Below are 23,521 nucleotides of genomic sequence, written 5' to 3' on the forward strand. Positions count from 1 at the left end.
GATGTCTAAATGCTGGTCTATCGCACAGGCTGCCCTACAGTATAGGTGGATGAAGCAGCAGTCTGTAGACAGGCCTAGTAATCACACAGCTAACATGTTCCACGACTATTTGTCTGATATCACAGCCGGCTACACTAGCATGAGAGACCAACCAATACAATGGCGGCGCTCTCTGCAGCGGCACGCACTCTGACGCACTGGACTTCAGTACCCAGAAGGCACCGCGACTCACTTCCTGTATGGCGTCCGTGCGCGTCCAGTCACATCTCAGGAATGCATTTCCCGGCATGCTTCGCGCTGGATTCCGTCGTACTGGACAGTAGGGGGCGCTGTATCCGGAGTAACAACAGCCTGACTTCCCGTTGTTCGGTAGTGGACGGATCCATGGCCGCTGCGGGGGTTGCGTTTCCTCGGCTGGGCCGGGTGGAGAATATATTACATCAGGTCCGGCGGGGACAGCTGACGGGGTGCGGCCTCACCCGGGGGTCTCAGGTGAGATGGGGCATACAGGCTGTATATATATTGTCATCTGTTCCTCCTCTGTGGTAAAGCTGCTGCCATCCGCCAGTCCTCGCAGATCTGCCTCCGCCGGGGTAATTAATGCCTAATTAGACAGATTTGCTGTCAGCGGGCTAACAGGAGTCGCTCGTGTTTTGTGGGTTTTTTTTGCTTTGCTGATTTACGTTAAACCGTCCGTTTTTTACTTGCGTGGAGGAAAAACGTAGCGCGCCCTATATCGCTGTGTATTACGCACGTATCGGCTATGGGTGCTTAAATTACGCCATCAGCACGTGCGAGGTGTGCGCTTGGCTTGTGTATAAACGCACGCGCATGGCCATTTAAAAAAAAGTTGTGTCCAAGATTCTTAGGGGTAACTTGGATCGGCCGGCGCACAGACATCCTTACGATGTGCGGGACGCAGCGCGTCGGTGCGGGACGAGGTCGGGGCGCGCTGGGATTTAATTTTTGTATTTTATTTTATTTTTTTAACTTTTCGTCCGAGCAAAAAAAAAAAAAAAAAACCTATTCAATGGGTTCTGTTTTGACCGATAATCCAGCGAAAGAGCCGTCCGTGTGTGTTTGCCGATCCGCGGACAACATACACCCGCGGGAGCGAGCGCCGAGGCTTCGTTTATGGCAGCTGTAAAGTTCCTTTTGTCGCTTCCTTCAAAAAATAAATAACGGCGCAGCGCTCAGCGCTAATCTGTGCAGGAAAATGCTGGACGGAAGCTGAACGGACGCCGTTGTAGGCGGCGCGGTTCGTTCACGATTCACTTCTGTGTTAAGATGGGTTTATTAAGCCCACAGATTCCGTTTTTTCGCTCCCCAGTGTGAATGACCCCGCTGCGGTCTACAACGGGAGCCATGTTGGTTTGTGAGTCGCGTGCGACGCTTCATCTAAGGATCCGTTCGTACGGCGTATTTGCTGGCTGTGTTCAGTTCGTATTCGTTACCGCCTGAATACACGGCCGCGGAATTAAAAAAAAAAAAAAAAAGTATATTTAGATATGTTTTATGCACGGACTGCGTGTCGTATTTTGGTTGTATCGCACATTAAAATGATCTTCTATGGAAGAGTAAAGAAGCGCGGTGAAAAACGGATGTTCCAGGCGTATTCGCTGCGTCTTTCTTGCGCATGCTGCTAGGAGGCGGTGGGGAAAAAGTGAGATCAGTTGGGCCGCTGATAGAAGCACTTAGGCCGGATTTGGATTGTGGTATCCGTGATTGTCGCCCGCACAGATGATCTGCGGTATTCTGCGTCCATTAGCAAGAACATTTGCGTCTTCACTCACACGAGCGGACAGACATTGCGGTTTCTGCTCACAGAAAAATAATCGCATTATGTTCTCTTTTCGCGCGGATGACTTCCATTGAAGTCGATGGAAGCCGTCCGTCCCACAGCCCTAACGCAATAGACATTGTGGAAAGGTTGCGGATTCCACGGCATTGCCTAGCGACGATGCAGGAAAAGCAAGAAAAAAAGTGTACTGCACGTGTCCATCAGCAATACCGAGAAAAACTGTTAGGCTTGTGTGCTGACCGGGCGCGGGGCCAGATTCCGCTCTGGGGGCCCGCATTCACAATCCGACCTGTTGGCCTGCAGCCGGCCTTACGCTCTAAAAAGCACCTACATACGGAGCCAAAATGACCAAAAATGTACACCCTCGTGTGAAGGAGGACTAAAGTGCCGGTCATGGGGTTTCTTTTTGAGTTTCTGGTGCATTTGCTGGCAGAATTAGCGCCATTTGCAGAATAAGGCGCCATCTCCACGGCACGCGGGCATGTTTCATGCAGGTTTCCACTGCGGGTCATCTTAACCCTTTGCAATCCAATTTTTCATTCAGAGTTTCCTAGGGGCTTTCTCTTTCTGCCATTATACAATGGCGTCATCTGCTGGCTAGAGCCAGTACTGCGGTATGGGATATGCTGGAGAGGTCCCTGACAACAGAGCGACCAGTAATCTACAGTAAGAATACCCTGCCGGATGTACAGCCTTCAATCAGAATGTCTTTAGACGTCAGACAATGGATTGGAAAGGGTTAAAACTGATTTTTTTTTTTTTTATAGTTTTTTTTTTTTTTGCATGCGGGATATTGCAGATTTTTTTTTTCCCCGCATGTATGCACTGCCAATCATCCGCAACGAAAAGATCGGCATCCCTACCTCCCAGCCTTTTCCCCACCTCCCTAATTGCTTTTAACCTTCAGATCCGCAGATGTATTTAAATGTATGTGCAGATGCACTGCGGGTCGTTAGCTCCCATAGTGATGGATGGAGCAGATCCGCAGTAAAATGGAGCATGCTGGGATTTATTATCTGCCCATCATTTAACATCAAACCTGCAAAACCTCACCTCGGGATCGGATCTTGATCCTCAGTCCAGTCCAATTAACAAAACAAAGGCAGCATCCAGGGTGCTGGTTACCAGCGTTACAGCTCTTCATTCATCATGGTCCACATGCAGATATGACCGACGTTTCGATCCCAACCGGGATCTTCGTCAAGCCCCTAAGGACTACTTTATGAGTGTCGGGTGCTTTGACACAGGAGCGATGGTCGTTTAGTGAATGGAGTCGGGCGCTGAGATCACTTCCGGCCGCCGTTCTTCAATCACTGTTAAGTGTTTTTCCACCGAGCGAGATGTTGCTCACTACTAGCTTGGTTTCATTTAGCTGAAATGAAGCGACTGCTAAGTGATTTGTCAGCACCTTGTCTGGTCCCATTAGTCGCTCAGGGATGGTGCCAGCGCCATCCACAGCAGAAGCTGGCTTTAAATGGCAGCCAGGATCGTGCTGCTATAGCCGTGATCAGAATCCCCGCCATGTATTCCTTGCATACTGCGATCAATGTTGATCGAGGTATGTAACCGGATAACGGAGGACGTAAGCTCTACCTGTGACATCATCGGCCCTCCACAAGCCAAGGCAACACGGACACCCGACATTGCTGGGATTGCTAATACATGAGAGACTACACTGCAGTACACAAGTACTGAATTGTATTGTCTGAGCAATCATAAAATTGCAGGTTCAAGTTCCCTACAGAGATGTAGAAAAAGCTAAAAAAATTAAAATAGTCAAAAAATTCTAAGCAAAAAAAAGAAGAAACTCTTTTGCATTCTTTAAAAGAAAGCTGTTTGTTGTTGCTGCCTCTGTAATGACCGTACGGTAATGGCGGGCTCACACAAGCGTTATTTAATCTCGCCTTGTGCACATATAATAAGTAAAAGAAAAGTGAACAAATAAGTTAAATGTACCCCAAATTGGTGCTAATAAAAACTACAGCTCGTCACCTAAAAAATGAGCCCTTACACACAGCCCCATCCGTGAGGGGAAAAAATGTGAATACAGCAATGCCGAAAACAAATTATTCCGCCCTCCACCCCTCCCGTGAAAACACGGTCCTGTACATGGGAACTAATTATCTATTGAAAGAACAAATCTAAGTGCTAGTTGTTCCTGTGAACACGGCCGCCGCCGACTGATATGTCGCTGGTCATTTCATCTCAGCTTACCTAAAAAGTAGTCACTAGTTGATTAGAAATCTTCAGGTGTAAGTCAGTCATTCGTGTTTGAATGAATTAGCATGGCGGTGCCTCTATGAATGAGATCTCAGCAAACAACCCATGGAAGTCATCGCTCTGTGTAAAAGGAATGATTGACCGCCGCTCGTACGCGCCAACCACTTATATAAGCGGCTATTTGAGCGATAGCCGCTCCGTGTAAATGTGCGTTAAGGCTCCGTTCTCGTCCGTGTTGTGGATGTTCTCTGTAACGTTGTGACAGATCTGTGAGCGGGGTTGACTCCTATTGACATCCGTCTGGCTCCGCTGAGGTGTCCGCCATTTTGCTGCAAGAAATAGTGCTGTACGGTACGGAAGGACACGGCGCCCCGCAGTCTGTTGTGATGCGATGTGTATACACGAGCTGGGATTATATCAGAGGCACAACAATGGTGGAGCAGATGTTCCGCCCTGGGGCGGCTTGCAGGAAGTGCTGGTGTTCGGTATCCTGTAAACAAGTAGCATTCAATGATCATATTTAAGTTCAATATTTTTCTTTAACCCTTTAAGGATGCGGCCCCCCTTTTTTTATTTTTGTTTTTTCTCGCCACTTTAAAAAAAAAAAATCACTTTTATCCATCAACGTAGCTGTCTTGGCTTGTTTTTTGAGTGACAACTTGTATCTGCCAGTCACATTTAAAGGGGTTGTCCAGTTAATGTTTTTTTCTTATGATTGACCGTGTGTTAATAAGAATCAGCTGTGCTTACTCGTATGCAGTCCCGGCAGTCCGGCGCTGCAGGCCGTGGTCCTCCGGATGTAAGTTGTTGAACAGCTGCAGCCAATCAGACGTTGCGGCGGCCAGGTGTCATTCTCCAGGTATATTGGCGCAGTTGCTATGATCGGATATGTCAGGAGATTGACGCCTGGCCTCAGGCCGCAGCAGTAAGTACAGGGGGTTTTATTATTTTCACACACATATAGCCATAAGTAAAATTTAAAAAATCATCGGGCAACGCCTATAATGGCTCCAGTCTTCTACTGTTGTCACACATCCGCTGTATTGGAATAACCATGGATTCCACCCTTTCTTTCAGATTGCACATGCAGGATCTTGCCTCTTCTTGCCACCTCCAGTTCAAAAACCTCTCTTGGATATAACCGTTCCTCAGCCCAGAGGCAACTAAATCACTTGTACATGCCCTCATCATCTCCCTCTTAGACTGCTGCAACATCTTTCTCTGCGACCTATCATCCACCCCTCTTGCACCCCTCCAATCCGTTCTTAACTCTGTACTCTTGACTAATCCACCCCCCCCCCCCCCCATCCCAACCTACTCTGCTGGCTGCCCATTGTCCAGGGAATACATTTGACATGTCTGACTTAATCTCCCAACACCTCAGATTCTCATAAGATCTTCTTTGACCTCCTTTTGTGTGTTCTACACACAATCCTCTCCAAAGTTTCCTCCGTGCTTCCCCCATACGTTGGAGCTCGCTACCATAACCAGACTCTCCACCACCTGGGAGCGCTTTAAAGGGGTTGTCCCGCGGCAGCAAGTGGGTCTATACACTTCTGTATGGCCATATTAATGCACTTTGTAATGTACATTGTGCATTAATTATGAGCCATACAGAAGTTATAAGAAATTTTTCACTTACCTGTTCTGTTGCTGGCGTCCTCGTCTCCATGGAGCCCGTCTAATTTTCGGCGTCTAATGGCCAAATTAGACGCGCTTGCGCAGTCCGGGTCTTCTGCTTTTCTCAATGGGGCCGCTCGTGCAGGATGCCGGCTCCGTGTAGCTCCGCCCCGTCACGTGCCGATTCCAGCCAATCAGGAGGCTGGAATCGGCAATGGACCGCACAGAAGCCCTGCGGTCCACCGAGGGAGAAGATCCCGGCGGCCATCTTCAGCAGGTAAGTATGAAGACACCGGACCGCCGGGATTCAGGTAAGCGCTGTGCGGTGTTCTTTTTTAACCCCTGCATCGGGGTTGTCTCGCGCCGACCGGGGGGGGGGGGTTGAAAAAAAAAAAAAACCTGTTTCGGCGCGGGGCAACCCCTTTAAAAGGAACCTGAAAAGCCTAAAACATCAGTAGCTTCTGCCCCCACCTACTGACCCCTACTCTTATAATGTCCCCTCGGCATTGGTATTGGTTTATAAGTGATGTAGTCCATGTTTATTATTCCCGTTGTTTCCACAATGTATCTGAACCCGTATTGTCATATGTATAGCTCTGTGGGATCGAACTCTTTCTCATGGGTTGGGCTTTATTTGTAGATTACTGAAGATCTTCTGAAGGAAAGAGACAAACAGGCCAAGTGGAACAGTATTCCTCTATTCTTGCACAAGTTGTATCAAAGCAGCCACCACAACAGCGACTTCTCCCAGTGCCAGGCCATCCTGAAGGTACAGACTTTCCTCCTTTTGATCACGTTGCAATGCAGCTTGCAGAATGGAACTTACAATGTATCATCTCTCATAAACTGCTATTTAGTCACAGTCATAAAAGCCAATATTTGATGCATAATGATGCGCTACAAAACGTGAACTGCTCTAATATCCTCTGCTAAATGGCTTTAGATATTTACTGCATACAGTTGGCACATCTCACTGGTTTATCGTGTGCCTTGGAGCGTGTAAGAATTTTTCAGCTTGTTTTTAGAGTTGAGTGAATCAAACTAGTAGACCGCTGTTTGGGGCCTAACTTTGATAAAAGTATGTTCAGCACGAATTGGAACTGCCCTTTTAGCAAAGTTCTACCCAAAACTGGGTACGTTCGGTTCGCTCAACGCTAGTCCTGAACACTAGTTTCTAACACTAGGAGCTGTAACATGTATGGCTCTTAGACATTGTTATACACCAGTTTTAGGGACTTTGGTGAACTTCCTGTTCAGTTAAAACTAATTCCAAACCAAACTTTTTGAAAACGTTTGGCAAACCAACCGAACCAAACTTTTAAAAAGTTTGCTCATCACCACTTATTTTCTTTAAAGGGGTTTTCCTAGGGCTGAAATATTGATGATCCTCAGGATAGGTCATCAATAATTAAGCAGGGTCCCGACACCCAGGACCCCTGTAGTCGGTATCCGTGGTCTGGCAATCAGGTGATTGAAGGGGGTCATAGGTAATGGACCGTTGCCCATCAGCTCCTTAATAGTTCAGTCCTAGAAAACCCCTCTAAATATCCTGTTTAGATTTAAATGACTTGTGCCCTATTGAAAAGTTATTTCTAGAGATGAGCGAGTGTACTCGTTAAGGGAAATTACTCGAGCGAGTATCGCCATTTTCGAGTGCATGCTTGCTTTCCCAAAAAGATTCGGGGACCGGCGGGGGGGAACGGGGGGAGATCTCTCACTCCCCCTCTCCCTGCTCACTCCTGCAACTCACCACTCGCCCCCGCCAGCCCCCGAATTTTTTCGGACGAGCAGGCATGTACTCGAAAATGGCGATACTCGATCGAGTAATTCGCCTTAACGAGTACGCTCTAAACCAAAGTTTAGCTTTGGTCATGTCATTGCATTTCCAAAGCTAAAAATCCCATCCAAGTCTATCTGCCATCAGACTATGGTACAGCGTATTACTCTGACATCTCTATCATACCCGAGTCAATAGATACATATGGTGCAAAGAAGAATAGATCCAGGAATCCTAGTTGTAGTCTCTCTGTATTTCACGATCCCAATGATCTCCTCACCAATGATTGACGTCTACTGATGCACGCTCGTTGTAAAAAAACAAAAATAATAATCAAGCACCTAGAAGTTGTCATTTTTGCTGCAAAACTGAGCATGCAGTTCCATCTCAGGCAGATATGCAAATGATGAGTCGTGGTGGGATTAGATGAACCCGTGTCATTATAAGTTGTTGCTTTGTTAAACCTGAGTGATATCTTTTTGCAACATGCAGGAAATTTCTCCTCTACTTTCTATGGAAGCGATGGCAATTGTAACCGATGAAAAGAAGTCCGGTCTTGAGTTTCCCTTTCCGAACACGTACACCTTTGATCTATTCGGAGGTGTTGATGTAAGTTGTGTGTTGTTTGTTAATCAGATTTGATTGCGTCGCTGTTATTTCTGTAAATTGCTATGTGTCAATGTCACATTGTGCAGATGTTGGGTTTTAGCCAACAAATGTGCAGCAGACCATTCCATTGTCACTAAAGCATTGTCATAAGATAAAGAGCTGCTAACTAGTTGGCCTTGTCACAAATTATGTATATAATCAGTATATTTCCATGAGGCGACCTCTTCTAGCAAGTTACTAAAATGCAAAAATTAATATTTACAGGCCTACTTGTTTTGCACTTATCTAACGACTTCTTACACGTTTAATATTTCTCCCACTAAGGCCATTTCTTGCATTATGTAGCACGGCGTTTCAAACGCTCTAAAATGCCTCCATTAATTCCATTGGGGTTCCTCAGATGAGCGCTTTGATCGCGCTGTTTTTAACGCCATGTTTTTCGAGCGCTGTCTGTTTTATTTCAGGCGTTTCGGCTTTTTTTAAAATGTAATGCATCATCCATTGAAATGAATGGGGAGTGTTTTCAATGCTGTCAAAAACGCGGTAGAATGTTGTGTACAGCGTCTTACCGTGTTTTTGAATGCAGCGTTCTATACCACCGGGAGGAAAAATGATAGTGGCGACGTCATCGGCTTGCTTTGCTTACGTTGTCACTTTCTCCCAATCCTCTGTTCTAGGATCCTGTTTTCTGTCCTCCAAGATGGCTACCACAATTTTCTAGTTATGTAATGCACACTGTGCACTGATTGGCCAGCACTGCTTATATGATCAGTGCTGGCCAATCAAAGAGCAGGTATAGTGTATTGGTATTCGATCACTATCAATGCAATGTGGCCATTAGGTAGTCCGAAGATTGTGTCTGGCTTCTTGGTCAGCTGAAAATGGGACCTGGAACAAGCAGATCAGAGGGGCATCAATGCAGAAGCCTAACAGGTAAATAACTGCTCCTTCCAGTCCCAGGACAAACATTTGTTCCAATATCAGAGGATCAATTTAAAGAGGGATCTGCTATGTTCTCTGATCAGCCGGGCAGACTGCATACTGTTTGGCCTTATTCACAAGGTCATATGTGCTGTCCATGTATTTCACAGTCAACACATGGACACGTTCTTGCTTGTGAAGCTATTTCAATGTGCAAGCTTTCACATGGACCAGTGGTCCTTGGTGCAGAACAATAGCAGCATCTCCTATTCTGGTCCGTATTGTGGATGAGAGTAGGACATACAATGTCCACTGTCCCCGCTTGTCGAACAGCATGTGATTCGAGTGTCCATGTGCTGTTTGATGCAAGTTGCTCCCCACAATCTTAGGTGCGACTCGCAATGCCGGGCTCTATACATAACAAGAACTGGCAAGGGCCTAGAAGCAAACTGAAGTCAGCGGGGACACAGCCAGAACAGTATGCAGCCAGCACTGTTGATCAGCGGATGGGACGGGTCCTCTTTAATGTCCTTCATCATGTATTTTGAAAGAAGGCTCTGAATAATAATCTATATGTGAAGTAAGTTGATGTAATAAATGAGGATTCTTCTATATTTTTGAAAGCAGTTGCCAACGATGGATTTTAAGGGCTGCCATACAATAGCTTATTTTTGCGCTTTCCAAGCATATGTTATATAACCCTTTGTCTCCCTGTAGCTGCTGGTGGAGATCCTCATGCGACCGAGCCTCTTTCCTCAGAAGAAGAAGCACAAAAGTGAGTGACTCATTTTAGGCAGACATGTCTTGACTTACCAAAGAGCTGTTGATTTCTGACCGATTTATTTTAGTTGGTGTAAGTTTGTAGAGATGCGTTTGTTTTGTACATTTTATAATATCCAAAGAGCACAAGAACACCGGATCTGCAGCACCCTCAACGCGATGCAACTGGTTTGGTGCGTGCCCGGAGATGCCGAAATCATCCCACATAAAGATAGGCGATCCGGCGCTGCTGCACACGTTCCAATAAAAACAGAACTTTGTTTAAATGGATTCATAAAACAACACGTAAAATAACTGACGTGTTTCCAGCACCATGTGCTCTTAATTATAGCTTATGGTTAGCTTAATCAACCGTGATTAAGAGTACCAGGTGCTTGAAACGTGTCGGGTATCGTACGCGGCTGCATTTTTATTGAAGAGAGAGCCGTGCTGAATTTCCTTCTAGCATTACATGGAGCACATTTGTAATAATGTTTTTAGTCTGTCAGTGGACTCCGTAGTTCATCTTAAAAGTGACTTTAAAACCACCATCTTGGATTTAAACAGGTTGTTGACTTTAGATAGCTGTCTTCATCGGGCATTTTCAAGGGCCGCTCCAGGCAGTTTCAGTAGTCGGCATCATGTAATAGCATCACACATATTGAGAATTTGACTAAAAAATGAATACATAACCCAAGCAGATCTGAGCTGGTCAGAATTGAGATTACATGACCATCTGAGAAAAAAGAGGCAGGAGTGTCAGACAGAACTAAACGTAGGGACACTAGCTCACTTATATACTGGGGGATAGTTACATAATGAATTTTTTTTTTTTAATTCACTGGCGTGGTATTTAAGGCTTTTGTCTCAGCATGGCAGCAACCTGACCATATGCCCTATGTGCCAGTGATGAATACTGAAGAAGTGAGATGCCGCCAGTGGCTTTCCCTGGCAGATGGCAGCTTCCCTTTTGAAAGGGGTTGTTTTCATGAGACAACCCTTTGAAGGGGTTGTACCAATATTACAAGTTATCCCCTATCCGAAGGTTAGCACTCCATTCACTCTAACGTCGCTACGGGAGGCAAAGCAACCCCCACAGTGACAGGCAAAGGGGATCACAGACTCCCATTCTTGAGATCGAAGAGGATCTCAGCTATGAGACCCTCGCTGATCAGCAAGTAATGTTCTATCTTGTGAATAGGGTTCAACTTGTAAACTTGGTGCAACCCCTTTAATGGGTTTTCCAAGGTTAGAAAAATATGGCTGCTTTCTTTCTAACACTGTTCCACCCTTGTTTACAGGGTTTTGTGTGTCATTGCAGCTCAGCTCCATGGGAGTGAATGGGAGCTGAGCTGCAATGCCGGACAAAACCTATGGACAAGGGTTGGCGCTGTGTCTGAAAGAAAGCTGCTTTATTTTTTAAATCTTGGACAACTCCTGTAATGGAGACCGGTCTCCACACATGATGACGAGTGGTTCAGTAAATACTTGTATTCCCCATGAAATAACTCTGAAGCATCTTTGCTGAAAGCTCTTCCTCAGTTATTCCCTAAAGAAACTTCTAAACCGCCTGACAAATGGGTGTTACTGTTTCATAGTGGCCCTTTTATGGTCCTATACTGTTAGCACTTGTACAAAGTTGGACTAGGTAGGGACACCCCCAACTAGTAACACCCAATTGTTAATCTATTCGTTAATTTCTAAGTAGAATAAGCGGAACAACAAAACACTAGAATTCCCCTTAAATAACCAAGTATTTACTAAAATAGACATGTTAGGAGAGTTTACAAGTCTTCCTTATTTCTATAAGGTCCTTCTCTCTATTAGCAAAAGCCAAGAGGTGCATCCAGTAATGCCAGGAAAAATGAGCATTTGAACTGCAGTTCCCCTGCTGACAGTTGATCACTGGGCTCCTACCGTCAAGGCCACCAGTTCGTTACTTAGAAGTGTGCCTGCCATGTTCAAAAAGGGTGTCCAAGCCGACCAGCCCCTTCGGGGGACCAGTTTTCCTTAACCCCTTCCCGATATACACTAAACAGTACATGTCCAGTGAATTTTTGATGTCAGTGCATGGAGCTGGCTCGGGAAATGACAGCTGACACATCCTCAACAGCCGTGACAGTTGACAGCAGTATTTGAGTGTCCCAATCAGCATTCCGGTTTCCCAAATGCCCCCCATCCCCTTGATGAGATAATGGTGTTGCTATCTGGGTCTCATAGCAAACTGGAGCTTTCTGAAGGCACCTGAAGTTGCCCTAACAGTTTGCCTACCAAGACATGCCTGTGGGATGTTTTCCTATAGATTTCCAATAAAAATAAAGTAGAATGCAATACTTTAATATTGCAGTATACTGTATAAGCGATCAAATAATTGTAAGTTCAAGTCCATAATAGGGACTAAGAAAAAAAGAAAAATTAAGTGAGGTAAAGATTTAAAAAAAAAAAAAAAAATTCCCAGTCATCTCATAAAGAGTAAATAGAAATTTGTATCACTGCATCTGAAAAAAGCCAACTTAATTAAAAAAAATTACTTTTTTGGATCCTGCATGATGAATACAACAGAATTAAAAATGTGTAATGTCAGAATTATGCTTTTCCTTTTTTTTTTTTTTCTGTCACTCTTACCAAATAAAAAGCAAAAAGTTGTATGCATCTCAAAATGGTATTGATAAAAACTACAGGTCACCTTGCAAAAAACAAGCCCTCACACAACCCCATCAATGGAAAAATAAACCGTTATGGAGGTCAAACGATGATAACAATATTTTGAAGTACTGCATAATACAACGCATCCTGGAAGAAAACATGCACTCATGTAGGTATGTTGCCAGAACTATAAGGCTGGGTTCTCACACAGCGTATTCCTGTCGGAAATTTCGCGGTTTGGCTGCAGCGAAAAACCGTGAGATTTCTGTCGGGATACCGCTGTTTGAAAACCCGCGGCACTTATCCGCGGGTTTTGAAGCTGCATGGCCGCAAACTTTTACGTTGCGGCCGGTGCTCCCATAGAGGAGAGCGCAGCCGCAACAGAAAAAAAAAAAATAGAATGGGCATGCTGTGGCCGGCGAATCCACACCGCATTGCCAACTTTGCCGCAACGAATTTGCCGTCCATGTGGACAATATTTCTGAGAAATCTCATCCACATGGCTGGCCAACCCCAGGATTAGCGTCCGCAGTCGGGTCTCCCGCGGCGAAATTCCAGACAAAATTTCCGCGGCGAAATTCCAGACAAAATTTCCGCGGCAAACCCACCCTGTATGAACCCAGCCTAAAAGAGGAAAAAATGAAAATTGAGGGAAAAAAACAAGAGGAAGGGGTTAATAGAGGATACTGAAAACATGGGCCTGAGAGAATGGTGTATGACACAGCTTCAACCCGTTTAGGACCAGGCACTGTATATTTGCGGCGCCTGGTCCTGGGCTTAAAGCTTAGCCGTATGGAAAATTATACGCTTTAAGCAGGAGGAGTATTTAACCCTTTCTGCCTTCTGCTTCCCTGAGTACACAGCGCTCAATGAGCACTGTGTACTAGAAAGTGAAAGTACAGTGTAACTTTCACTATGGGAGCCCGGGGGGTCATGTGACTTCCAGAGTTCCCTGCTACAGCAGAGTTGGAGGGTCATACTAAACCCTGGCCAGCTCTGCCAGTGACTATCACTACAGGGGTTGTTTTCCCCTGTAACTGGGGCTCTTATGGATGCCCAAGCTACAGTGGGAAAATGTCAAATGAAAAAAAAGTGTGAATGTCCCACAGAGGTCTTATATGATGTCATGGGGGGCATAGATAGTTAAAAACACAATTGCATACATCAGTATGACAAAATTCCAGAATAAAACAACAATACATACATAAGAAAGAGAATAACCCAAAACCGACATTATAAGTGCCCTGTAATCCAAAACCATGCATATTATATATCAAGACGTCCAACACAAAATGAGGAATCCGTGCTAATATACTTTTTTTAAAAAATAACTAGACATGTAAAAAAATTTTTTTTAAGCTTTTTACCCCCAATAAAACAAAAAAAAGGGGTGAAAATCAGTAAAAAAGATATTTTAAAAATCGCCCTATATGTTACGGAAAATAAAACACATTAAAAATAATTTTCATAGCTAAAAGAAAAAAATAGGGCAGTAAAACCGCCACCTGAACCTTGTATTGTACACCCCCGGGTCACGCAGTGTTCTGTATATTTGTTATCCGTATAGTTGCACTATCATTAAAGAGACTTGGTCACCATCTTTTCACAGTTCTGAGGTCCGTATAAGGCAGGACAGGCTCGCCGATCAGTGATACATCTGTTGTATGCATCTGTGCAGTAGTTTGGGAGAAGCTTGCATTTTATTAGTAGCAACCACACATAGGACTACAGCAGCCAGCTCCAACCACACCACCCTTAAGTCACTGATTGTCAGTTGTCTGACTATTAATGCACATAGAGAAACCGCTCCCAATTGGTGGCTCTGAGGTGGGCGTGGCTAACTGCAGCTCATGAATATGCACAACTAGTTCTCTGCGTGACTGCTAGGAATAAAATGTGAGTTTCTCCCAAACTACTGCATAGATGCCCACAGCAGACATATCGCTGTGTGCTGGACACTACCTTCTGCTACTGTGTGACAGCTGCAGAAAGGTGGTGACTAGAGATGAGCGAGTATACTCGTTAAGGCACATTACTCGAGCGAGTAGTGCCTTAGCCGAGTATCTCCCCGCTCGTCTCTAAAGATTCGGGGGCGGGGAGCGGTGGGGGAGAGTGGGGAGGAACGGAGGGGAGATCTCTCTACCCCCCCCCCCCCCCCCCTGCGCTCCCCCGACGCAACTCACCTGCCACCTGCACCGGCCCCCGAATCTTTAGAGACGAGCGGGGAGATACTCGGCTAAGGCACTACTCACTCGAGTAACGTGCCTTAGCGAGTATACTCGCTCGAGTAATGTGCCTTAGCGAGTATACTCGCTCGAGTAATGTGCCTTAGCGAGTATACTCGCTCATCTCTAGTGGTGACGGATTCCCTATAAGTTGCTGCAGTGTTACGATCCGTTCTTTTCCACCTTGACTAGCTTCCTTATAGTTCTCTTCTACCGTCTTGAGCCCTTTTATGTAACTCTTAGCAATGTGTTTATATCCGTCTGCCCGCCTCTTCCGTTCTCTGCTGCAAGAATCTAACTGAAATCTCTTCTTTACCTTTTTGTTTTCCAGTTAGTGACGAGCTGATAAAGGACTGCCTGAGCATCCTGTACAACACCTGCATATGTGTAAGAACCTTTCCCTTTCCCGATGCACTCAGGTCTTATTTCTTCAGTAAATGAAGTGTCGCACAAATCTTGTAAAGTCTTGGAATAGAGCTTTGTATTATAGCAAGTGAATACAGGAAAGTTCTTGGCTCTTGTCGGCTATTATGACAGTTGGTGAATTTCTCATTGATTTGGGGATTAATTCTAGATCCCCAAGCGTAGTGCTAAAAGTTTTACGAACTTCAGCAAGGGTTGATATATCCCATGTTCCAGACAGAGAATTAGGTTTGGGTACCTTTTACACTGAGTAACTATTGCTGAAATAATTGCTGGAAACCGTTGTTAAAGCGTTCGAATGACTGTTGTTTGAAAGCTTTTACAGAGAGCACTGATTGTTCATTAGTGGGATCTTCAGGCAAATTCATTGCAGGCCCATGCAGATTAGATCAATGTTTGCTGAATCCATTGATTTCAACAAGACCAGCTAACCATCTAACATATATAGGTGTCCCAACCTCCTCCACAGCAGATTCCAGTAGAAAGCACATTTAGCCATTGTTTAATGTCAGCATGCCCAATCAGATCTGAAGGAAGAATAGCCGCTGCCCATATGTATAACATCGATTTACTCCTCTCTCCTTATTAAAAAGCATATGCGTCGGGGTTACATAGGAATACTTGACCGACTTGTGTGACCACCTTTATGTTGGACACTACAGGGTGATCATGATTGTTCAGACGTCTCCAGCTGTGATGCAGAACCTAATAAGTCGCTGTGTGTGTATACTCTGTGATGGATGGGGTTTAGATTTCTCAGAGCAAAAAAAAATTGTCCAAATATTGCCTAGGGAATATTTGGACAATATATTTGAATTATATAACATAGTATGTAAGGCCGAATGAAGACCATGTCCATGTAGTCTAGCCTGTTTAACCTCTTGTTTAACCTGTCGTATATAATGTAGCTGTTCAAAGGGTTCTGTCGAAATTTTGTTCCAATCAGTACAGTAAGACTGCAGCGCTAGGACTCACATTGCCTGAACATGCCTAGCTGGGTACCTTTTATCAGCGTGTGCAAGGAGGGCGTGCTGTGCCATAGGAGCGTGTGCGAGGAGGGCACGCTGTGCCGTTAGCTATAGGAGCGTCTGCAAGGAGGATGCACTGTGCCATTAGCCATAGGAGCGTGTGCAAGGAGGGTGCGCTGTGCCGTTAGCTATAGGAGCGTGTGCAAGGAGGGGGCGCCGTGCCATTAGCTATAGGAGCGTGTGCAGGAGGGTGCGCTGTGCCGTTAGCTATAGGAGCGTGTGCAAGGAGGGCGCGCTGTGCTGTTAGCTATAGGAGCGTGTGCAAGGAGGGCGCGCTGTGCCGTTAGCTATAGGAGCGGGTGCAAGGAGGGTGCGCTGTGCCATAGGAGCGTGTGCAAGGAGGGCACGCTGTGCCATTAGCCATAGGAGCGTGTGCAAGGAGGGCGCGCTGTGCCTTTAGCTATAGGAGCATGTGCAAGGAGGGTGTGCTGTGCCGTTAGCTATAGGAGCGTGTGCAAGGAGGGGGCACTGTGCCTTTAGCTATAGGAGCATGTGCAAGGAGGGCGTGCTGTGCCGTTAGCTATAGGAGCGTGTGCAAGGAGGGGGCACTGTGCCTTTAGCTATAGGAGCGTGTGCAAGGAGGGCGTGCTGTGCCGTTAGCTATAGGAGCATGTGCAAGGAGGGCGTGCTGTGCCGTTAGCTATAGGAGCATGTGCAAGGAGGGCGTGCTGTGCCGTTAGCTATAGGAGCGTGTGCAAGGAGGGCGTGCTGTGCCGTTAGCTATAGGAGCGTGTGCAAGGAGGGCGTGCTGTGCCGTTAGCTATAGGAGCATGTGCAAGGAGGGCGTGCTGTGCCGTTAGCTATAGGAGCGTGTGCAAGGAGGGGGCGCCGTGCCATTAGCTATAGGAGCGTGTGCAGGAGGGTGCGCTGTGCCGTTAGCTATAGGAGCGTGTGCAAGGAGGGCGCACTGTGCCGTTAGCTATAGGAGCGTGTGCAAGGAGGGCGCGCTGTGCCGTTAGCTATAGGAGCGTGTGCAAGGAGGGTGCGCTGTGCCATAGGAGCGTGTGCAAGGAGGGCACGCTGTGCCATTAGCCATAGGAGCGTGTGCAAGGAGGGCGCGCTGTGCCTTTAGCTATAGGAGCATGTGCAAGGAGGGTGTGCTGTGCCGTTAGCTATAGGAGCGTGTGCAAGGAGGGGGCACTGTGCCTTTAGCTATAGGAGCATGTGCAAGGAGGGCGTGCTGTGCCGTTAGCTATAGGAGCGTGTGCAAGGAGGGCGTGCTGTGCCGTTAGCTATAGGAGCATGTGCAAGGAGGGCGTGCTGTGCCGTTAGCTATAGGAGCGTGTGCAAGGAGGGCGCGCTGTGCCTTTAGCTATAGGAGCGTGTGCAAGGAGGGCGCGCTGTGCCGTTAGCTATAGGAGCGTGTGCAAGGAGGGCGTGCTGTGCCGTTAGCTATAGGAGCATGTGCAAGGAGGGCGCGCTGTGCCGTTAGCCATAGGAGCATGTGCAAGGAGGGTGCACTGTGCCGTTAGCTATAGGAGCGTGTGCAAGGAGGGCGCTCTGTGCCGTTAGCTATAGGAGCGTGTGCAAGGAGGGTGCACTGTGCCGTTAGCTATAGGAGCGTGTGCAAGGAGGGTGCGCTGTGATGTTCTCTAGAGGTTTTTCCAACATGAAAATCTAACCCACCCTGAGTATACACACCAACTCTTGAGTTCTGCTTAGCCTTTTGCTAGACCTCTGCACACTTCTAGTTTCATTCTGATCTCTGTATTTTGTCTGACCCGGACCTGGAAAGCACTTCATCAATATTCTGACACATCTTTAGAATCAGTGGCAGTTTCTGTAGTTCCTAATCTCATTAATTCAGGGCCAAACCTATTAATAGGTGTCAAGACTGTTGTCTTTAATTGTAAAGTCGTTTTACCTGTTGCATCTAGATTTCCTGCAATGTCATATATTTGTGAAGAAGTTCGGCTCGTTTTCATGATCTATCTAGCATGTTCTTATCTTCTGTGTAGATGGCTCAACCAGTGAGAAAAGGGTCTGGATCTTCAGAATATTTGTGTATTTGCGTGTTATCCTTTAATCTTCTAACGAGCTTCTCTTTCCCCCCCCCCCCCTTCCCTACCAACTGCAGTCCATTCAGATGAAGTCCATGGCCTCGCTGTGGAGGTGGAGCGTGTGGGATATTGAATGTAATCGTGGTTTTCTAAACCGGTGTAGCCTCGGGTGTTTTTACGTTTTTGGGGTGTTTGGTCAGATATTTTTAGGACCAAGCCAAGATTCTGTTAAAGTTGTGTTTTTACACTACTTACGTCATTTCTCGGTATGCAGTACTCGACTAACTCTCGATTTTTTTTGCGGTTTCCATAGACAGAAGGCGTCACCAAGCGTTTGGCGGAACGGAATGACTTTGTGCTTTTCCTGTTCACACTTATGACCAACAAGAAGACCTTCTTACAAACAGCAACTCTCATAGAAGATATTTTGGGCGTTAAAAAGGTAGCGTTAACTGATGAAATTGGGTCCGTTTATAAGGTGGAATTTCCACAGTGGGAAATCTGTGGATTTTGAAGCCGGTCCACATCAAAACCCACAGGTTGTATGCAGATTTCACCGCCATAGTTGAAGAGTTGGAAATCGTAATGAAATTACGCAGCATAAATTAACGTGCTGCAGATCTAAAATCCACACTGCAAACCAATGTATGCCGGAGATTGTCTCCTTAACCTGTCACTGTGATTTCTTGAAAACTCCTCCACATTGCCTGCACTGTAAAATGCTGCAGGTCATCTGCAGCCAATTCCACTATGAGAAATCTGCAACATTTCGGCAGTGTAGACATACCCTAAGAGGTTTTAGTTTCCATATATATATAATAGACCATAGAGAAAACTGTGACACCTCCCGCATGTTTCCATGTAGTTTGTAATATAAGATAAACCTCTGCATTCTGATTTTACCTGCAACATCCGTTTCTCAGGAGATGATCCAGTTGGAAGATATAGCCAATCTTGGAAGTCTGGTGTCAAGCTTTGATCAGCAACAGTTGGCAAACTTCTGTAGGATCCTGTCTGTCACCATATCAGAGCTGGATACAGGCAATGATGATAAATACACCCTACTCGCTAAAGATGCTCAACAGAAGAAGACCCAGAGTCCCTCTAGAGCAGAAATAAACCAAGGTGAGCCAAGTGTTGGGATTGTTAATTATCTATCAATGAAGAGAGAAAAACTGAGAATTCACATAACTTGGGTAGTGATCCCACAGTATATTTCACTGCACTATGGGATTCTGTTCGGGGGTTACGCCACAGGTCCCCAAAACTGCACTGAAATGGAACCCCTGAATGGAACAAAATAACACAATTCACTATCATTCGTGAAATGGACATCACTTTGGTGTGCATTTTGACAAGGTTTGCGTTCATTTTGGTTACATTCAGACTATAGAATAACGTAGTTTACTACATAAAAAACGTAAAATCAGAACAGCTGGGCAAGTGGCGCAACTGACAAAGGCTCCAGAGACCACAATTAAACCTGACTCCTCTTTATTTAACATAATATGCTGGTTTTTGTGTAAAATGAACCTAAAAAACAGGATTTTATGTTAAATAAAGGAGTCTGGTTTTAATCTTGGTCTGTAGAGCTTTTATCGTAGACTTGCACCGCTTGTTCAGTCTTTCCAATATTATCCTTTGTTTCACTAATACAAAACATGCAGTGTTTACAAAAAAGAGAGACCAAATAAGTGACCTACAATAATTACAAAACGGTTATGAAAGTAAGGGCTACTGTCCACTGGCAAATTTTCACAGCGTTTTCCACGGCGATGATCCAGCCGCGGGGAACACAGTGAACACTTTCCATAGCGTTGCTATGGGAAGCGCAGCCACCTGTCTACGAGCAGAGAATCATAGCGATCCTCCTATCGCAGCCAGCAAATCGCAGCATGCTGCGGATTGCCACGATTCTCCATGGTTGGCCTATCTTTTAGATAGGCTCACTACGGAGATCAGTCTGCTGGCTACTGCTCCAGGGCTGCGGAGATCCGCCGTGGGATTTGGCAACACTCGTGGACAGGCAGCCTCAAAGAGACAAATGCAGAAATCTAAAACTTACAGAAGTTCTTAAAGGAAGCCTGTCATTACCTTCTAGGCATATAAACTACGTTATGGGGCTCAAACGTGAGGCTATGGGGAGCATGGGCAGCCCTATTTGATACTCGGCAGTTCCTGCACTGTCTTCCCTTGAAGTTGCTGCCCATACACAGCGGACTCTCTTTCAGCTAGCTTAGGTGCGTGTGCTCTACTGTAGAGATGAATGGCAGAGGGCACAGTGGGCGAAAGTGAGTCACACCGCATGCATGTGGGGGATACAGCACAGGAACAGGGCAGCCATTCAGTATCTAGCACAGCTCCGCATTCCTTCATCTTTGTACCCCATAACAGAATTTATAGGGATCAAACATGACTGGTTACCTTTAATGTCTATGTTCCCAAGAGTGGAGAGGAAATAGCACACATTTCAGCTGCAAGTTCCTTCTACCAAATTTGACAGTTCTCAGTCCCTAGCTCAGTTTGCAGAACTGCCCGTTAGTTTATTAAGCAAATTCCGGGGTTAGGATTGGACAGTGAGGTTATAAGGGGGAAATACAATCAATAGTCCATCATCGTGTATTCAAGAATAATAAAAATAAGTTTGATTTCCTCTAAATGTCTCTTTCTGTGCTTTTATCTACAGCCACTCTCCTGAACATCCCAGGGTTTATTGAAAGACTATGCAAGCTTGCTACCCGTAAAGTATCTGAATCTACAGGCACAGCAATCATCTTTCAGGAACTGGAGGAGTGGTACACGTGGCTGGACAATGCCTTGGTGTTAGATGCCTTGATGCGTGTGGCTCACGAGGAAACGGAGCAGAGTGGAACCGGTAATACTTTATATGGGTTTAGAAATCGAATGCTTTTCTATAGATGTTACCTGTGAAACGAATTCTTAGTTATTACCCGTCTTTCAGAATCCTCCGATGAAGGCAGTTTGGCTAATCCTTCCTCCAGAACGCAGTTGACACAGTCCATGAAGATCATGCATGAAATCATGTACAAAGTAGAGGTTCTGTATGTGCTCTGTGTCCTGCTGATGGGACGACAGAGGAATCAGGTCAGTGTGCTTCAGATTATCTTTTACGTTGTTGATACAGCCTCAGCAGTATTTGTAATCAAAAGGCCTCGCTTCGGACTGCCGGTTTATTATATGAGGGGGTAGCCAGATTTAGAAAGACAATTTTCAGTATACCTATTAGGGAAATCTGAGTTAATAAAGTGGGGGACGATCTATGTTCAAGGCCAAAATCTATCCCAGGAGAATGGCTCCAAAGAGCCTCTCTTACAGCCCTTTTACAAAGGCCAATAAATCGTTCAGATTCACACATCTAGCGAGAATCTGAACAATTATCTTTCAGTGTAAATACATGCCCGGACTGAACGTCAAACAAGAATTCGGTTGCTTCTCGTTCATCGTTCAGTTTCTGCATGCAAAAAAATTGAACAATATATTGGCTCATGTGAACTGGCAGTTGTTCATCTGTAAATGACTGCCTGTTTACTGTGAACGGAGGCAGGCGGGTCGGAACGATCCCTGGCCTATGTCACCTCCATTCACTAAGTAATGCTCGTTCCTGTGTAGTAGCACAGGAACGATGATCGCTAGAACTATCTGCATCGGCACTCGACCCATTGTTCCCTGTAAAAGGGCCCTTACTCAATAGCACCTGGCCTTTTTAGTTTCTTGGACATCTCATTTATTTAAATGGCAACCAAATTTAATATATATTTTTTTTCCTGTTTAGCAGCACTACAGGAAAACTGAACGCATGCTGCCATGTTCCATATTTTACAGTTGATCACTGGGTTCTCAAAAGCACAACACTCTGCCTGTTTTCCCAAAAGAGAGGTGTCCAGGATGCCCACCACCTTCAGAATGAAGGAGCACCGCACTAGTTAAAGGACATCAAAGTTTGATCATGGGGGCCAAATCCTGGTAACCCTGCTCATTAGCACAACCAAGTGGTCACAGCCCTGTAGTGAGTCTTGCAGGTCAGACCAATTCAAGTGAATGAGAGTGAACAACTGTCAGTACAAAGGATTGCCTGTGTAAACAATGAAGGGGCAGTGGTGCTTGCAGGCTACTTTGTGCTGATTGACAGCGTGCACCTTGTCTTAACAAATATTCAAGGCCAGTACTCAGGATTGGCTACCAGTGTTTAAAGTGTATCGGTCAAGAAAGACATGTGAAAAGTTTTGATCAGTGGGGGTCCCACAGCTGAGACGCTCACTGTTTGCTAAAAAGAGGGGCTGCAGCGCTCACCCAAGTGCTGTGCCCTTTTCAGCTGTCTTTGCTGCTATTCACCTTCTCCCGGCAGCTTAGGACTGCTACATAGACGACTATAGAAGCTTTCTGTAGACCTTTTACATGGTGGTCTTTAGCTGCTGGTAGGAGACGAAAAGCAGCAAAGATAGTCAAAGAGGAATAGTACATGGTGTGCGCTGCATCTCCCTCGTTCTAGCAATCCGCAGGGGTCTAAGGAGCAGGACGCTCCCCTCTCTCTTGCAAATCACAACTTTTGACATGTCTTGATGACGGATCAAAAGTTTGGGAAAAGTGCAGCTGCTCTTAAAATTCCAGAGATCACCAGTAAGCACGAAGGGAGTGCAGCCGGAAGACTCAAAAATACCTTTAAACTGCACTATCCTCTTGTCATCAAAATTGACTAGGAAGTAGAGTGCAGGCTTTCAGTAACCATTTAAAGGGAAACTGTCAGCTGCAACATGCTGTCCAAACTGCAGACGACATGTTCTAGACCCGGCGGAGCTGAGCAGACTGATATATAGTGTTATGGCGAAAGATTCGGTATAGTTTGTGTTTTATTTATTTACATCTCTGTTTATTCTGAACTGAAGTCTAATGGGCGGTCCTATCAGTGACTGAGCACCATTTTTGAATGACTACATACTAAGATAGCTGTCAGTCAGTGATACCGTAGGACCGCCCATTGGACTGTTCAACCCAAAAAGCACCAAGGTTGAAATGAATAAAGTACAAGTTATACTGAATCTTTCCCCATAAATCTATATATCCATCTGCTCGGCTCCTCCTGCTCTATAATATCCTGCCTACAGAAAGTTCAAGCTGATGGTCTCCCTTTAAGTCGCATGAGATTTTTAATTATAAGGTTTTTGTTTTTTGGGGTTTTTTTATACGCATTTGCTTATTTTACACTTTTTCTTTCTGTCTGGAAGGTCCATAAGATGATAGCAGAGTTTAAATTGATCCCAGGGCTTAATAATCTCTTTGACAAGCTGATTTGGAGAAAACATTCTGCGTCTGCGCTTGTTCTCCATGGCCACAACCAGAACTGTGACTGCAGCCCTGTAAGTACTGATATTTCCTCTACAAGATTTGATATTTTACTCTACATTGTTTATGTTTTTACTATATTTTGGTAGCGGTGTAGTATTTGTTATGGGTCTGTGATCTTGCAGGTTTTT

The 23,521-nt window shown here is 45.5% G+C and overlaps 1 protein-coding gene across 1 annotated transcript in view; it reads left to right on the forward strand.

The window, feature by feature from the left end:
- The first annotated feature begins 312 nt into the window (after positions 1-312).
- The window catches only part of TRPC4AP (transient receptor potential cation channel subfamily C member 4 associated protein), a 39,433-nt gene continuing 16,224 nt past the window's right edge, over positions 313-23,521 (forward strand). The window contains exons 1-10 of the mRNA XM_066587681.1: positions 313-492; positions 6,282-6,410; positions 7,911-8,027; positions 9,666-9,723; positions 14,910-14,965; positions 18,343-18,471; positions 18,953-19,154; positions 20,716-20,904; positions 20,992-21,134; positions 23,273-23,404. Of these exons, the coding sequence (XP_066443778.1) occupies positions 385-492; positions 6,282-6,410; positions 7,911-8,027; positions 9,666-9,723; positions 14,910-14,965; positions 18,343-18,471; positions 18,953-19,154; positions 20,716-20,904; positions 20,992-21,134; positions 23,273-23,404 (1,263 nt within the window). The 5' untranslated portion in view covers positions 313-384. The remainder of the gene's footprint in view (positions 493-6,281; positions 6,411-7,910; positions 8,028-9,665; positions 9,724-14,909; positions 14,966-18,342; positions 18,472-18,952; positions 19,155-20,715; positions 20,905-20,991; positions 21,135-23,272; positions 23,405-23,521) is intronic.

The sequence above is a fragment of the Eleutherodactylus coqui genome, chromosome 13 (genome assembly GCF_035609145.1).
Source record: "Eleutherodactylus coqui strain aEleCoq1 chromosome 13, aEleCoq1.hap1, whole genome shotgun sequence".
Taxonomy (NCBI): domain Eukaryota; kingdom Metazoa; phylum Chordata; class Amphibia; order Anura; family Eleutherodactylidae; genus Eleutherodactylus; species Eleutherodactylus coqui.